Here is a 17,051-nt window from a genome sequence, read left to right on the forward strand (position 1 = left end):
AAATGAACACACTGGCATTGAATTCCTGCTAAGTAAGGAGCCAACAGGTGTGCAACTACATATTTAGCTGAGCCTACAGTTATTTAAAGTTCTTTCTCTCTATCCTTCCTTTGTACTTTGTCAACCTTTAAAATAAACTGGCTATTTTACCAGAAAAACAAATTTATTTGAGAATAGTCAAAGAATTGCAATTCAGGATGTGTATGCTATGGTTGACCATAGGAAAATCCAACAAACAAGGGAGAGGAAGGTTATTTTATAGAGAAAAAGGAGCAATTGTTTTGAACGAAAGTCCGTTGGAAAAAAGCAAGAGTTCAGGATGGTGATGGCTTCTTATTGGCTGAGTTGCTGAGGTAGTCAATTTCTGTTTGGCATGTAATGTACTCTTCCTGTGACTGATGATTCTTTCCTGTTGGTGACTTCTGTTGTGGTCTGTAATTGACTATCTTTCCTGTAATTGACCATCTTTCCTGTAATTGACCTTGAGTGGTACTGCATGAGAGCTTCCCCTTTGGGCTCTTGACTCCATTTTAAATGAGGTTTCCCTTTATTAATTTTCACATTTTCCCCTTTTGATCAAGATCTTTCTCCAAAAGCATCAGTGATCAAGAGTCAGGTTCTCTGCACGTTGTAGTTTTGTCCCTAGGTGCCTGGAAGGACCTTTCCTGGTTGTCACATCCCACGTTGGAGGGAAATGGTACAGTGGCTGGAAACCATTTAGGCCATATTTGAATAACAAGGAAGGTTAAGAGGGAGAACTCTCAGGCATCCCTTATTCAAAGTGTATAACTGTCCAAGGTCATAAGCATCAGAAATCATCTCAAATTGTTGAGCTAACATCACCTTATTACAAAAGTCATGTTTACAAAGGTTTGACAGGCAATAGGTACAGAGTTCAACAACAAGTTTACAAAGCAAGATTAAAAACAATACAACACGCCCTGTTTGTATTATAGTTCTAAACCAGGAGCCCAGACCTGAGGGTAACCAGCTGAATAAATCAAAAGAGAGTGGGCTATTGGGTGAAATTTGTTGCAGCCAATGTGCTTGCTCCTTAATTCTAGGTAATTGGATCTCTACTTCCCCAGGGGTGTTTATTCATGTGCAACAGGAGGTATTTCTTACTGCACAGATACCTCCCTGCTCAGCAAGTGGGTAATCAAGAGCTGTTATGGTTATATAAAACTATTCTGGCCCATGAGTTAAGTGACTGTTGTTGGGTTACAGCTGCTTTAGCTGTGGAATTGGCCAACTGTTCTAATGTTAGAGAGAGATCCCTGATCATTTGTTCATTGGCACTTACCCCAATCCATGGAAAGAAAGCTCTCCCAAGGAAGCAAGCCCAGAATCATGCATGGCCCTAGAAGCTTTTGTTTGAGGCGATTACAGGAAGTTAGCGGAATTGACCGATGAAAGGCTTCAGACTGGTTATTCAGGGAGAACAGGGCAAGGACACGCTGTCCTCGTACTCTCTGGGTATCAAAGCAATGAAATGCCCAAGCATGAAGGCTATCGTCCAAGCCTCCACATATGAAAATGTAACCAGAGAGTGTACATAAAGCTCCTGCATAAGTATCAGTATTTATGAACTCATTCACTTCACAGAGGCATTAGCACTACTTAACCAAGACTCACGCATTATGTCGTTACTTATCAGGAGGTTGCCTAAATATATGGGTATATCAGAGAGTGTACAAATGATCCGATATACACTGGCTATCCCATAGAATGTTGGGTTAAATAAAGGCAAGAAACAAAATTAGATGGGCTTAGTACACTGACTTTATAAAATGAGCCTGCAGAACAATTTAAACATACAATGGCATCTGGAATTCCAGTGAAATTACTTATAGGGTAATCTAAGGGGTCATTATTGTCTTGAACGGATTGAGGTTTCTGATGGTAAATCCAGCAATCAGAGAGGTTTCCTCCTTTTGTGAAGGATTAAGAAATACAGACAAGGGTGTTATCCTTCCATAGAAGGGAGGGAGGAAACAAAGTGAGAGATAGCAGTGAAAGAAAACCACACAGGCCTGGTCTGGACATCTTGGGCAAGCTGTCCGCCTCAGATGTCAGCTGCTTCTCTTCCTGGTCCATTTGATTTGGAGGCCCCCAGTGTGCGTACAGGACTAGATGTCAGGTAAAGCCTTCTTCAGCTGTGAGGTATGTACCCAAGGCTCAAGATCCTGAAGTTTGGCTGCATCTGGGAGGTGAGGAGGGCTTAGTATATTCCCTTTCAAAAACATTTCAAGGGCAGTAAAAGTTTGGAGTATCATAGCCAGACATTTAAGTAAACTAGAATTTAGGATCCAGTCTGGCTTACAGGTATTTAACAAAACCCTAAAGACAATTAATACGACTAGAATTCATTATCTACAAAGGTGAAAACATAATTTTTCTCTCCACAATAATCTCATTTTTATTAAAGATAATCATAGTAAATCTAATTTGTTTGTATTGAACTTCAACTGATTATTTAAAGAGGCCAATTTTTCCAAGCAATTCCTTAAATCTATCTGCTCATTTCTTAGTCTATGTACATCTTTCTTGAATATGACACTCTAGTCAAAGCCTTGGTAATGTAGCCAATATTTCCAATTGTGTCCTGTTACAAGGAGAACAGATTTTCACTGAACCCATGAAAATATATATGGTGTCATGAAAAGAACACTTAAAGAGTTTCTGAATTCTGGAGGGATCAGGTAGAGAGAAAAAGATAAATATTTCAACCCCTATTGCAAAGATACACTTTACTGCATTGCTGTAAGTTAAAGATAGCTTAAAGGAGAGGAGAAAAAGGGGTCCTTTACATCTGGAAAACCAAGCATCAAAGCAATCAGTCCACCACTAGAGTTTCAGAAATTCCTGCCCGGTTCAAGGTTACGATCTTAAAATTATCAAAACCTGGATTCCAGAGTACTTGTCAAAGTCTTTTCCATGAATCTCTTTGAAAATGCAACATATTTGTAACAGCATCAGAGTAAAACAATCACTGTCTGTAACCGACAGAGGACTTTTTAAAAAGGCAATGGGTATATGCAATTAACAAGGAAATTTGGGTATTTTTGTAACATGCATTTTAGATAGCAACTAGAATTACAAGTAATAACATTATATTAGGACATATCACATGTTTAGGAATTTTATACAATTTCTAGAGCACTTTTTAGTAACATTCACCCATACAATATAACCTGAAAAGGTTTATCAGTACTTACTCAACTGTGCTTCTCATGTAATTTGACATACCAAATAAGCCTAATTAGCGTAATATCACTCTTTTTATAATGAAAGGGAACAAATCTTTTGAGATGCCCCAGGAGCCCTCTGGAGAATTTGAAAGTTACATCCAGGTTGAAAAGACTTCATTTAGAATTTGAATATTTGGGGAAGCTTGTCAAAAATATCAAAATGTTTGGACACTACCAAATAGGATCACAGATCATTATGAAATAATGCTAAGTATCTATCTGACCAAAGTAAAAATAAAATGTTTAAAAACAAATATAAATGCTTACATGGTTGTAAGCAAAACTTAACTCCTTTAATACTAAGAAGACTCAGTTCTGTTAAGTAATTAAGAGCCTGACAGAAACACAGGAAATTATTTTGATAAAATACAAAATCTCTGTTTTCTAGGCATATTATTTAAAGGTAAAGAAGATCTCATAATCTGTTATCAAAAGCAGACCAATAACCCATGAAAACCTGTCCTTTACAGAAAAGCAAGCCAAATTTTAATTTTGCATCAGCTTATTTTGGTATTAAAACTCATTTCAATAAATTCATCTTAATCTTAGCCAGCTTGACCACATATTAAAATTCCTTTCCCAAGATTCCTTTCCACAAACCTTCTACAACTTCTTTTTACACTTATATTTTGTCCTATGTTTTCGTCTTTCCCATTCCATAATAACCAGCCTCTCCTCAACTACTGTCTTTTCTCTCAACAGAATGCATTTCCATTCCTCATACCTTCTTTTATTGAATCACACACCCTACTTTCCTAGCATACACAGATGTTTCCCTTATTGTTACATATATTGATTAGAATTCTTAACCCTTAGAATCTTTAATTACTAGTGAAAAACTAAGAAGTAAGCAATTGTGAACTATATTAGCATTTTTCAGCTTGGCAAACTTACAAATACCTCTTCTAAGTTTCTAGAAACGTGCCATTTTTTCATAGAAAATTTCTCAGCATGGCATAAAATGTGTTCCTAATAGACTCAAATAGCTTTAGTTTCTCTACAATAGGAAGCCAAAAGTAAATAAAACTATGTTCAGTAATCAATGTTCATCTCATTTGGAAATGATTTAGATATTCAATGACTGTCCATTATTTAGTTTAACTTAGTATAAACTTTTATCTTATTTACATTTATTTAAATTACTTGCTTTTAACAATCGCTTGGATTTGATATTAAGTAGCCAACCATCATCTTAAGTTACTTTCTTGCTGACAAAGTTTGTAATAGAGATAACATGAGCTTAATAAACTCTGGTAGAATGAAAGCTGTATGTCTGCATTATATTCAGCATTGATAACTTTAAAGACATGTCTTTTTCAATTAAACCAACAACCTAAAGCTAGCTTTTATTTACTATAGTTTAATCCTAGATCACATAAACTTGAAAACATTTGGGTTAGTTTTGGTTATATATCTGAGGTTTAGGAATATTTAATTTATAAGCATTTAATTTCAAGCCAAATACATAGAGCTCTTTTATAGATCAATCTTAGCAATACCATCCAAAGGTAGAAAAATATCACATACAAACATAGACATATATAACATATAGACAGACACAGAGACCTTACAGCTTTTGTTTTAAAAATTTCAGCCATGTCTCAGGTACAAAGTTCAAAGGAATAGTTGAATTCAAATTGTGTTTCTGGCAGATGGGCTAAGTTAAAGTTACTTGCTCAAATAGCCAAAGTTTCAGCACTAGAGATGGTGCAGAAAAGTAGAAAGATGGCACTCGAGGTGAGGCTTGAGCATAAGGCAGAGAAAAACGGGGAAAAAGAAAGAGAGGCCTTGGAAACCATTTTGTCTTCCCTCAGTTTTTCAGTCGTTTCAGCTAATTTAGATACGGTATCTTGTAGTGAGGTGATTTTAGAGTTTTGTGCATGTTTATAAGCCTCCAGGTACCAATTAAAATAAACATACAATTTGTTTTGCTTAATTTTAAAGCTGTAGTCTTCCAATTTGGTTTTAAGGAAAATGAATTTGGGGAGATCAAAAGTTCCCTGTAACAGCCATTGTAATTCTGGACTACTCTTGGTCACTTTAGCACACTTAGTTAAAAATGTGCATGTAGAGCGCCCAAAGTTCTCAAATATAAACCCAGCCAGAGTCCTAAAGGAGGGTTTCCCTCAGAACATTTAGATGACTGGGATCCCATTTATGAAATATCCTTTGAAAACCCAAGAAAGTTGCTAGATTCCTAGCCCTGATCCCTGAAGGAATCTAAAAACAAAAGAAAGTTGCTGGATTTCTAGCCCTGATTCCAAAAGCAAACTGAAAACCAAAGAAAACTCCTGGATTTTCAGCAAGTCTGAGCCGCAAAAGGAACTGTGCTACCTTCAGAAAACAACCAAATTCTCACCAAGGATGATGCCTTGAACCCAAGGACACAGCCTTGAACCAGGACAAAGTCGCTCCCCCAAGAGGACAAAGCCTCTCTCATCTGGAATAAAGTTGAGGAGGTCAGAATGCAAAGGAAGTAGAGCTCAAAATTGGACAGGAGGCTAACCAAACCAAAAGTAGGCAATGACTCACAGAAGCGATGAGCACAAGGGGCTCAGTGCAGGTACCTCACTTAGTTCCGGGGGTTGTCGTCTCTCAGGTGTCTTCTTTGGATCCCACTTCTGACACATATATGTCAATCTTAAAAATAAAACAGCCAGTTATTTTATCAGCAAAATGAGTTTATTCAGGAATAGTCAAAAAGAATTACAATTTGGGATGCGCATGCTATGGCAGATCACAGGCAAATCCAACAAAGAAGGGAGAGGAACATTATTTTATAGACAAAAAAGAAGAAATAGGGAGGGGTTGTTTTGAACGAAAGTCCATTGGGGAAAAGCAAGAGTTCAGAGTGGTCATGGCTTCTCATTGATTGAGTTCTGGAGCAGTCATTTCTGTTTGGGATGCAATGTACACTTCTTTCTGTAATTGACGATCTTTGTTGTTGTTGACTTTTGTTGAGGTCTGTAATTGACTATCTTACCTTGAGTGGTACTGTGTGGGAGCTCCCCCTTCTGGCCTCCTGACTCTATTTTAAATGGGGTTTCCCTTTACTAATTTTCGCACTTCAAAGAAGCAACGTAGTTTGATTCAGGGCACAAGCTGTGGTACCTGCCTGACTGGGTGCAAATCCTGGCTCCACCAGTTTTCAACTTGCGACTTAGGGCAATTCTATGCCTAGGTGTCCTGTCTACAAAATAGGTACTAATGGCTACTTATCCCAAAGGGCAGCTGTGAGAATTACATGGGTTAAGTGCCTAGAATAGCGGATGGACATGTAGGAAGTGCTGGGTGTATATTATGCAAATTTTTAAAATATCCCTAATTTTGTCCTCATTTATAAGAGCACTATCAAGACAAATGTCTTAAGCTGACTGCTACAGCAGGTCAAAGAAAAAAATTGCAACATTTGGATATTTCAAAGCTCCCTTTATCCTCGACTTTGGGCTATTTAAATTGCATAATTAATTGTCTCAACACCTGTTTCCTTTTCTCTTTCTTGTAGGCCAAACTCCCTTCTAAACAGGATTTGTGGTGGTCTACAACATCAAAGCACACTTCACAAAGATCAGTGACTGTCAAAACAAAAAGATGGCTAATTACTTGGGATCCCTGTGTCGTCCTAGGTGCAGATCTGACCACTCCCTTCCCACAGCTGCGTGCCTGTGGCTCTGTGGCCCAGATAGCTGGACAAGGATGATTCTCCTCATGCTGGGAGAGGTGAGGGCTTCTCTGGGTGAGCCTTGAGAATTACTTCAGTGCCACACATGACAAGTTTATTCACAACAATTCCTCTCCTCCAATCCCCTTCTCCCTCCAAAACTTTTCCAAAAAAGTGTAAAAGCAGAGGACCTGAGGCGGGTTCTAGGAAGGCCTGGACGGGGGGAGGAGGAAAGAGAGGTCATGCGGTAACCCCAGTGTGTTTACTCTTACCGTATTTTTTTTTTTTGACGGAAGCCCTAAAAATCTCCCTTGAAACCCAGAGGTTTTTGGCATAAAACTTGAAAAAGTCTGATGTAAGAGGTGAAAATGCTGTTTTTCAATCAGGCTCAAATTTCTGAAATAATGATCTCTTTTTGCATGTTTTCAGGAAGGATGTCGGTAATATGGTTACAAAATTTTTAGCAGACACATAAAATGGCTCTTCTATCGTCTTCAAGTTCCCTCATGCATTTCTACAGATGATTTACACATTTACTGCACTCAAGCAATCTTTATATCAGACACTCTAAAACTTTTTAGATGAGGTGTGTTTGTTTCCCTGTGCTTGCTTAACAGGTTTGTAAGCTAAGTAAGGATCATGTCTTTTAAATCAAATTCAATGCAGTTCCTGGCACAGGATTTTGCATGCAGGTGCCCCGTAAATATTTATTGTTGATTATTAAAAAACAAAACAATGAAAAAATAGTTCAAATTGTGCAGGGTTTTTTTTTTTTTTTTGGCGTGGGGGAAGGAGTGAGCCAGAAAATAGTAATCTTTAAAAATTAATCACTATTTTCCATGACTATAAAATTCATAAGCATCAAAACTCAAACACCAATACTGTGCCTAAAAGTATAATAATAGTTTTAAAAAACAACGGTTAAAATAAAAAAGAACATAGGCTCAAAAGATATTGTAAAAATAATTAGGCTGATTCTCTGAACACATGCACCATTCTCAGGAGGAGAGGGGAGAAAGCACTATTCATTCCTTCTCCTTTCCAGTTCATCCTGGTTTTGGCAGACTCTAGTCATCTAAAAAGCACTTTTCTTAAGTGTACCCGTGGTAATTAGGATCATCTTTGTACAGGTGTGCATTACATAGGGTACAGGTTTCCTTCGGCCAGGAAACCCCAAAATACAGTGACTTAAAGAAGGAGAAGATTGTCTCCCATAACAGTCCAGAGCTCAATAGTCTAGTCCAGAGCCAGCAAACAGCCTCAGGTTGAATCTAGCCTGCTGTTTCTGTTTCTGAGGCAAGAATAATTTTTACATCATTAAATGGCTGAAAAAAATCAAAGGAAGAATAATATTCTGTGGCACAGGAAAATGATATAAAATTCAATCTTCAATGTCCATTAAATAAAGTTTTATTGGAACATAGCAACACTCATTCATTGATTCATTCATAAAATATTCATTCATTGAAGTCAAGTATTCATTCATAGTCACTATCTATGGTTTTTTCACTACAATGGCAGAGTTGAGTAATTGCAAGAGAGACCACATGCCCCACAAAGCCTAAAATATATACTATCTGGCCCTTTACGGAAAAAATTTGCGGAGCCCAGGCCAGGGAGCTCTCACTCCTGTAGTCCATTCAGGGCCCCAGATTTCTGTCATCTTGTGGCTCTGCTGTTCTTTAGGTGGGCCCTTGCCACCTCGGTGTTCTAGCCCTTGGTAACAAGGATGAGTTAAAGAGGAGGGCAGCCAATTTCTTTTTCAGCATGTTAAGCAGAAGTCGCACATATCACTTTTGCTCACCCGCATTCCTTTGATGAGCTTAGTCAAATATCCTACACACAGACGAAGCAGGGAGTATGGGTGTGGGGAAGCGGAGGTCAACCAAAATCTTGACACAGCATGAAGTACACAGAGTAATTAAATCTCAAAAATCTACTGAGTACCTGAAGTCTATGAGTGCCAAATACAGAGAGTCATACTAGCCTATGGTCAAAAGTCTTCGCTATATTTATTAAAAAGGCCACAATTTTATGGGAAAGCAAACTGATTTTCGAACTGGAATAATCTTCTAGAAGAGACTGTAGTATTTCAATGCACATTTTAAGGATGAAATGTTCTCCAGGCTCCCCTCAGAATCCCAGGATACAGAGTATTTTCATGCATGTGATGAGGTAGTTGCTTGGTGATTGTTGGTAAGTTACTGAAGATATTTTGGTATCAAGGAAAAAGATGGGGTGTTGCGATCCCATGGTTACTTCAGGTCCTGTCTCAAGCTCTGTGAAGTAGAACAAGACATTAATCCACCTGGATCTCAGCTCTATGGACTACTTATTATTTATACTTTCTGTATTTATACGTAGTGCAGAAATTGCAGTGACAAAGTATTTGCATTTTTGTGCAAAGTGAATTTGACTAATAGACAATCATTTCAAAGGTTCTCATCTTGACTAGTTGCTTTGTGAAAAATATTAATTCACATTCCACAAAGAATTGAGCAAGAAGAAAGATGCGTTTCACTTTTTCAAATCATCGATGCAGGGACGAATCACTTTTATAAAAAATCTTATATTGCTCATGATTGGTTATCACTCCATTATGTGATGTGTTTGAAAAGCTCTGTGCAACCATCCGCCACTCTGGAGAAGATGGCTGCCTGAAACTGCTCTCCTGCTTCTGAGCAAGACCTCGGCTATAAACGGCAACCTCACCCTAGGACGGTACTGAATTAGCCTTCTAAATTAGAACCACAGCCAAGTATTTCGATGCTAGACATGTTCTGAAATTAGAAACAGAATAACTTTGGAAGTCTTCGGAGTGCAAGATGGTCTTAAAAATTTGAAGATTAAATTTACTACCATCTATTGGGTGTTTTGTAACATCTTTCAAAGGCTTGTTAGAGCAACCTACATATGGAAAGGAATTCACCACATATATGAGAAAAGTTATTTCAAATCAATGGGAGAAAACTCTTTAATAAATACCATAGGCATAATTGGCCATTCAATTGAAGAAGAAAAATAGCAAATTAGATTTCTACCTCACAACATATACAAATTAATTCCAGAAGGATTAAAGAGCCAAGTGAAAACAATTTTTTAAAGTATTAGAAGAAAATATAGAAAAACCCTTTGTAAGGAAGACACAAAGCCCAGAATCCATAAAGAAAATCCATATAGGTCAGACCTATTGACCTATATTCATGTTTAAACTTTCTATAAGACAAAGGACAAAATAGGTAAAAGGCAGACTTCAGATCAGGTAACATATCTGTAATATATAAAGCATATGTATCATAGGAAAAAATGACATAAAGAAGCTTTATAAATTAATAAGGATGTAAGCAATGGATATAAGCAAATTTCTTCAATTAAGAAATACAAATGGCTTCTAAATAAATGAAAACATTCTCAAACAATGAGACATGATTTTACTCATCATACAGACAAATGTCATGAAGACCAAATATATGCAATGCTGCATAGCATGTGAGGAAATGGGGACGTTCATGTGTTGGTGAGGCTGTAGGTTGCAGGGAAATTTGGAAGTATCTATCAAAATTTAAAAATCATGTTTCCTTCAACCCAGCAATTCTACTTCCGTGTAGCTCTTCCTAGAGAAATACTTACACATGTGCAGACAGAATCATATACAAGGGTGCTTACTGTTCATAATAGTGAAAATTGGAAAGATGGGAACGTTCATGGGGAAAGGCTAAATGGATTGTGGAACATTAGGTAACAGTTAAAAAGAAGGAGTTACATTTATAGTTGTGCATGTAACATATAAAGGATGCTCTCACTTATTCAAAAATCTCATAAAACAAAACTGTGTTTTGTTTGTACTTGTGTCTGTGAATGCCTAGAGAAAGGTCAGGAAGATGCACATCAAACCAGCAGTGGCCACCCCTTGGGGGTTGTCTCTGAAGGTGATTGGGGGGGCTGGCTGAAGAGGAACTCTCACTTGTACTCTGTTCTTTGTTTGAGAATGAATTTATGGAGAAGACACTCTCTGAGATAAAGGGTTATTTATTTGGTATTATTTATGTAATTAAGGTTAAATTATGAGCAAAGCGAAAACGCCATGTGAGATATTTGCTACTAATTTGCTCACAATGTTTCTGCAGCTGTATGTGTCACCATTTCTCATGCTGTTCCACCTAGGCACTCCAGTATGTATCTCTACAACTCAAACTGGCCCAGTGTCAGGTGAACCTGCTAATTGTTCGTAAATTTACTATTTTATACCATTTGGACGGGAAGTAACAGGCATTCCTTAGCTTTATAATTTATTTCATTGCCTAAGTAATAACTGGAAAAGACAGTTTAAAAGCAATCATTATTTTCAAAAACTTTGACCAATATTTATTCTGAAATGTCAGGTTCCTTGGTAAAATATCAAAATGCTAAAAATGAAGGCATCTTTTTTAGTTTATTAGAAAGTAAAAATTACTTATATTTATAACTAGACTCTAAATCCAATAGAATGGATTAAGATTTCTGCCAAACCTTACTTGAAATTTTTCTACCTTTAGCAATAGCAATAAGTTACTTCCACATTTTAAAAAATATCTTAATAATAGTGTAAGGCAAGTGTGTGGAAAACTTAGCATCTTCATTTTACACTGTAATAAATTCAAGCTAAATCAACATCAAATTAACCAGAATAAAGATTAGGGCTCAAGTCTTCTGATCTCTGGCCCATGTTTTGTTTTGGTTTTTTCCTTACATATGGCCATCTGCCACAAACTAGACTTTCTTAAATCTTCTCATAGTGCTTTCTAAACTGAAAGCCTTACTTCTGAGAATTATCGTACAGCATTTCATATACTGAAATTGGAATACAGCATAGGAAGCTAAGCGAAATTCATCTTAGAAAAAGGTGAAATTGAATAAAATGTCAAATGTATCTGAACTGAGTTAAAATGAAAAAGAAATTTCACTCTTGCACAGAGGATGAAGCTTGCAAAAATAAAATTTTGGTCTATCACAAAATACATGTTCATTTGTCTATTAGAAAGGGATTCCCCACACTATTTCATTTAAAAATGAATCCTCCATCGCTCTTTCACTTTTAAGCGGATTCTAATTACTAAACTATAGTCTAAAGGAATTATCACATGTTAATTTTTCAGTGACTTAGCCTGAGACTAAGGTGTATATTATTCCTATACCACATAAAAAACATTTTGTAGAAAGATTTTTTGCTGTATATTTTATATCAGATTTTAAGAAGCAAATCTTATACGTAAATATACCTTAAAGTCCTCTAAATGCATTTTAAAATTGTGTAAATACAGTTCAGACTAAAACAACAAAATTCATTTGTCCTCTATTAGCCTGTATACAGCTGGATAAATCAGTAGGGTATTTTGAAATGGCAAGCAAGTACACACATGCCTGTTGTTTTACCTAAGACAGCTGACCGAAATATATGTCAGAGGGGCGTGTTACAGCTGCCTTCCTTACGCCTGGTGACCACCAGCAGTCAGAGAGACCACAGAAGAGAACCAGCCTCTTTCCTCCTATAAATTTTCAATTTGATCTGCTTTTGTTGTGAAACATTCGCTGCAAGTCTGTGGCTGAAACTTTATGGCGTATCCCAGACCCTAACTCCCTGCCGCGAGGTCCGTGGACCGAGGTCTGCACTGAACCCCACATGCACTACAGCAAGTCAAGGGCACGGCAAGCGCAGGATGCGAGCGCGGCCACCGCAAGTTACATAATAAAAGAGAACCAAGGACACCGGGAAACGTGATCAAATGATAATATTTATCTGCCTGATGCGCAAAAACGTAAACCTTCGTCCCTTTCTCCTTCAGATTGTGCCACTGCCGGGTTTGTTGTCACGTATTTTGGAAGATAACATAATGGAAAATTCAGGAGACTGATTAGTCTTGGAAATAATAGTTCTAGTATTTATTTTAACCATTTCCAGGCCACAGAAAAGGAAGATGCTTAGGCGAGTCACTGCCTCAACCCTGGCCAGCCCCCTTTAGGGGAGAAAAGGACAAATGACACTACAACTTTCAGGTTTGGGGAATCTACTTTCGCTCTTAAAAATAGATGAAAGGTGTCGCTGCGGCAGCAAGGACCACGGCGAGAACGCGGGCGTCTCGGTGCTCCGCGCCTTAAGGATCTTCTGGCTGCCGGAAGCTCTGTGCTTCCAGTTGCACCCAAATCACAGTTTTCACTACTCCTATATTTGGGGTGATGGTGGGAAGCCAAGCATCATCATTAATAGAATCTGATAGGCACTCTCTCTCCTCGCACTGTGTCCCCGATTGGAATTCTTCCAAGTTCCATTCCCTTTGCTTTGTGCAGATCCCTGGCCCTGGGTTCCGTCTCCTCCACACCTGGGTCACTTTGGGTTGGGCACCTGGGCTCCCCTCGCCCCAGTCTTGCCTCCCTCCACCCGTGTGTCTGGTGGCGAGCGCACCCTCTCCAGTGCTGGCCCAGGAAGGTGAATGTGGGGCTGGCTTTGAGACAGCCAGGACCTAGGAAGCCCAGCGACACGAGAAGAGAGACTCCTAGGTCACAAGCACCTCCTTGTAAAATGCTCGCGCGTTATAGGCGCACACCCAAGCTCTAACTTCACTCCGGCTAATCGCGAGGAAAATAAAAGGCGCGTTGTAGTGGTCCCTCCTGCCTAGCCACTCGCGGTGAAATTTCCGACACCCGGGCCAGCTAAGACACGGGATTTGCACCACAGCCTCTCAGATCCCAGAGCCCGAGCCGGGCGCTGCTTGCGGCTTCTCCAATTTCTCCGCTAAGTGCGAAGGAAATCGCTCCTTTTGCTCCGCGCCTGCGAGGCCCGCGGATCTGGGAGCCGGGCCGGCCCGGGAGGACTCCGTGGGCCGGGGGCTCCGGCGGCGCCCGCGGCGGCAGCTCCTCCGCGAGGGTTAACAGCAGTCCCCGCGGCCCGGCGGGCGCGGAGGCTTCCTCCCGCCGGCCCGGGAACGTGGATACCGCGCCCGCAGGATGTTCGCCGGCTGGGCCGGGCAGTCAGGAAACATGAGAAGGCCTCAGTATTCCTGTTCCCGGGCCGCGCGCGCCCGTCTGGGTAAATAAAGCCGAAACGACGGCGGTGGCGGCGGTGAGCGCGCTGGAGCCCGCGCGGAGAACATGCGGCGGGGATGGGAGTGCGCCTAGCCTCGACGCGGGAGAGCCAGCCGCCCTGCCGCCGGCCGCCGGCCCCACCGACACAGGTACAGCCCCCGGGTCGCGGCGTCCTCGTCCGGCCAGCGGGACGGGAGGCTCCCTCTGGCTCCCGAGCTGCTCCTTCCCTCCACCCTGGACGCCTCCTCGCTCCTCGCCCTTCCCCCACCTCCCTCCGAGGTCCGGTGGGGACGCGCCCGGGGGCGACTGAGGCTGGCCCCAGGGTGGGCGAGGAGCCTGGGAGCCCACCTGGCCGCGCCTCCTTTGCTTTAAAATTGTTCCCGCGCAGCGGGCGGGGCAGTTCCGCAGGGAGGGAGCTCCCCAAGCGACGGTTTAGAGTGACTCGGGGTAAGTGGGGAGCACAGGAGCCGAGAAGAGGCGCTGGGGACCGCGCGTGGGCGCCCGGGGAGGGTTCGGAGTGGCGGTTCACACGCCCCTGACCCCTGGCGTCCCGACCCGGCTCTGGGACCTCTGCCGCCCCCTCCCACCGCGCCTGCTGCCTGCAGGCGATCTCTGGGTGGGCTTGGGACAGCCGGGGAAGGGTCCGCGCTGGCCAACGTCGCCGTGGATTCGCCAGGAAGAACGCGAGACGTTGCGTGTAGTATAGGAGGACGGGGGTGGGGGAGACGGTGGGGCTAGGAAATGATGTGTTACACAAACAGAGCGGCGTGAACGCAAAGCGCTAAGCGCACTGATTTAAAAAGAAAAAAAACAAGGCGAGTCCTGCCCTGAGAACGGGGGCTGCAAGCGCGGAAATCTGCTTTCACACTTATCGCTGAGGCTGTGTGCACACCCAGACACGTACCTGTCTGCGCGGGAGGACTCGGTCTTATGGTACACGGGGCAGCCAGCAGAAATCTGACTTCACCTCCCCACAAACACTGACGGTAACCGCCGTTTAATCGCTGGGGTCACGGCCCTACATGTCGCGCGTGGCCGCTGCCGTGGTGGCCGGAGGGCGGGGTGGGTGGGGGGCGTTGGCGAGTGTGGGCGCTCGGCGAGGCGAGGATCTGGGTATGGGGTGGGGGGGCAGCCCTCGCCTAGGCGGGGCGGGGGAAGGGGGCGCTGGCAGCAAAGCGGAGGCGGCTGGGAAGAAACGGGAGCTACCCCGAGGCGCGCAGATGGGGCGGGCTGGGGCGGCCGCGCGCCTCGGGGCGGTAACTCGGCTGCTCCGCGGCGGCGCGGACTTGCCCCGGACGCCCGCGCGCGGCGGGCAGAGGCTCCCGGCCGGCGCGACCCGGGAGGTGAGCTGGAGGCTTCTCCGACGGTGGCAGCCGCAGGCCCGGCGGTGCGCAGACAGCGATGCCTCCTTCTGTCCCCAACACCTTTGCAGCCTCTGAAATGGTTCCCCGAGACCCCAGACAGGGGCGGGTGTGGAAGGGCTCCGAGCTCGCGGCTCGCACCCGCGCTGGGGAAGAGGGCAGCCCTGACTGCCGGCTCAGGGGGGCGCGGGACTCCGGCGCCTTTGAGCCTCCGGGACCCTGCGGGTCCTGGAGCGGGCTGGGGGATGGTAGGAAGATTTGGCGGGGAGGGGGAGAAGGTGGTGCATTTGTCCCTGACGCCGCTTAACTTTCTAGCTCTGGAGCCTGCTAACTTTCTCTGCCCTCACCCCTACCCCGAGGGAGTTTAGCCGGAATAAGGACGCAGGGGTTTCAGCCAAACCATCCAGGATCTAGAAAACATGAAAATCCCCGAAATCTCGGTACGGCCTGGGACTCATTAACTGGGGCTTGCGGATGCGGTTGTTCACTACCCCAAATTTTCCCTTCCTTCCAACCCCTTCTTAAGACCCAAGTGGGAGCTCCAAGAGGCTTTATAGTCTCCCGTTGTGATTGAAGAACCGCGCGCGGCCCCGCGCCTATCCCGCTGCGCCATCCGGAGTGTGCTTCTCCCGGATTAAAATCGCGACAAAAAGGCTTGTTTAGGAATTATTTTCCTTTGCCTCTGCGGATAAATTATTCCTGATTGAAGTTCCTTAGGGGCTCGATCGCCGGGGCAAGGAAGAGGGCTGAATCTGTCCCGGGAGCGCCTGGGGGGTGGGGGGAGTGGTGTAGCCAGGTGGGGTGAGACAGGGATTCCCTCGTCCAGGTGCGGCAGCGTCGCTCCTCCCCTGGGCTCCGCAGCCCCGCGCCTGGGCCAAGTTCGGGGCTCGGGACGCGCAGGTCTGTGAGCACTCTGAGCGAGTAACGTGATGCATCTTCATCTCCTAGAACCCGAGCCCTGCGGAGCTCCCGGCGGCCTGGCCGCGAGGCGCTGCGGCCGCCCCGCGCGCCCCTGCCAGCCCGCACCATGAACACCATCGTCTTCAACAAGCTCAGCGGCGCCGTGCTTTTTGAGGACCGCGGCGCTCCGGAGCGGGAGCGAGGCAGCCGGCCCTACGGCGGCATCCTGGACAGTCCCCACGCCCGCCCCGAGGTGGGCATTCCGGACGGTCCGCCCCTCAAGGACAACCTCGGCCTGAGACATCGGAGGACCGGGTATGCCCACTACCCCCCTCCCCCCGGGGACCCTGCCTGCCTGCCTGCAGCCCGGAGGGGTGGGAGCGATGGGCGGCGCGGGCGTGCCAGTGGCCACCGGGGCCCGCGGGTTAGGGGTCCGGAGTTTCCCAGGAGGGCAGGTCTCTGCTTCCTCGTCTCACTCCTTTTCATTCTAAAATATTAGTTTCTCAACATCTGGGGGGATCGATTCGTCAGATCAGCTCAAAAGAGGCGTGTTGGAAACTGAGGACACTGGAACTGCCCCTCGGTCCTCCGATCCCTGGACCTCAGGGGAGGGGATTACTTGTCCCTCTCTGGACCGCGGGTGCAGACGCGCGGCGGAGGGCGAGGCAGACAGGACTGGGCAGGATGCGGAGGAACAGGGCAGGGCCAAGCAGTCGGGGCTTCCCAGGTCGGGCCAGCCCCGTGGGCTTCCCCTCTTCTGTCCCGACAGGGCCTTGTCACGGCCCGGCCGCTGCCTCGCCCCGGCCAAGGTGCTGGGAA

General features: G+C 44.1%; 1 protein-coding gene across 5 annotated transcripts in view; it reads left to right on the forward strand.

Moving 5' to 3' along the window:
• Nucleotides 1–13,582: 13,582 nt before the first annotated feature.
• MKX (mohawk homeobox) overlaps nucleotides 13,583–17,051 on the forward strand; it is a 62,878-nt gene continuing 59,409 nt past the window's right edge. The window contains exons 1-2 of one of the 5 annotated variants that reach the window (XM_014859087.3): nucleotides 13,583–14,120; nucleotides 16,281–16,547. In XM_014859087.3, the coding sequence (XP_014714573.1) occupies nucleotides 16,360–16,547 (188 nt within the window). In that variant the 5' untranslated portion in view covers nucleotides 13,583–14,120; nucleotides 16,281–16,359. Of the gene's footprint in view, nucleotides 14,121–14,370; nucleotides 14,419–14,731; nucleotides 14,958–15,185; nucleotides 15,359–16,280; nucleotides 16,548–17,051 lie in introns of those variants that run through there. The other 4 variants (XM_044762277.2, XM_014859088.3, XM_044762276.2 and 1 more) reach the window with 4 other exon arrangements.

This window comes from Equus asinus, chromosome 29, assembly GCF_041296235.1.
Source record: "Equus asinus isolate D_3611 breed Donkey chromosome 29, EquAss-T2T_v2, whole genome shotgun sequence".
NCBI classification, from domain to species: Eukaryota; Metazoa; Chordata; class Mammalia; order Perissodactyla; family Equidae; genus Equus; species Equus asinus.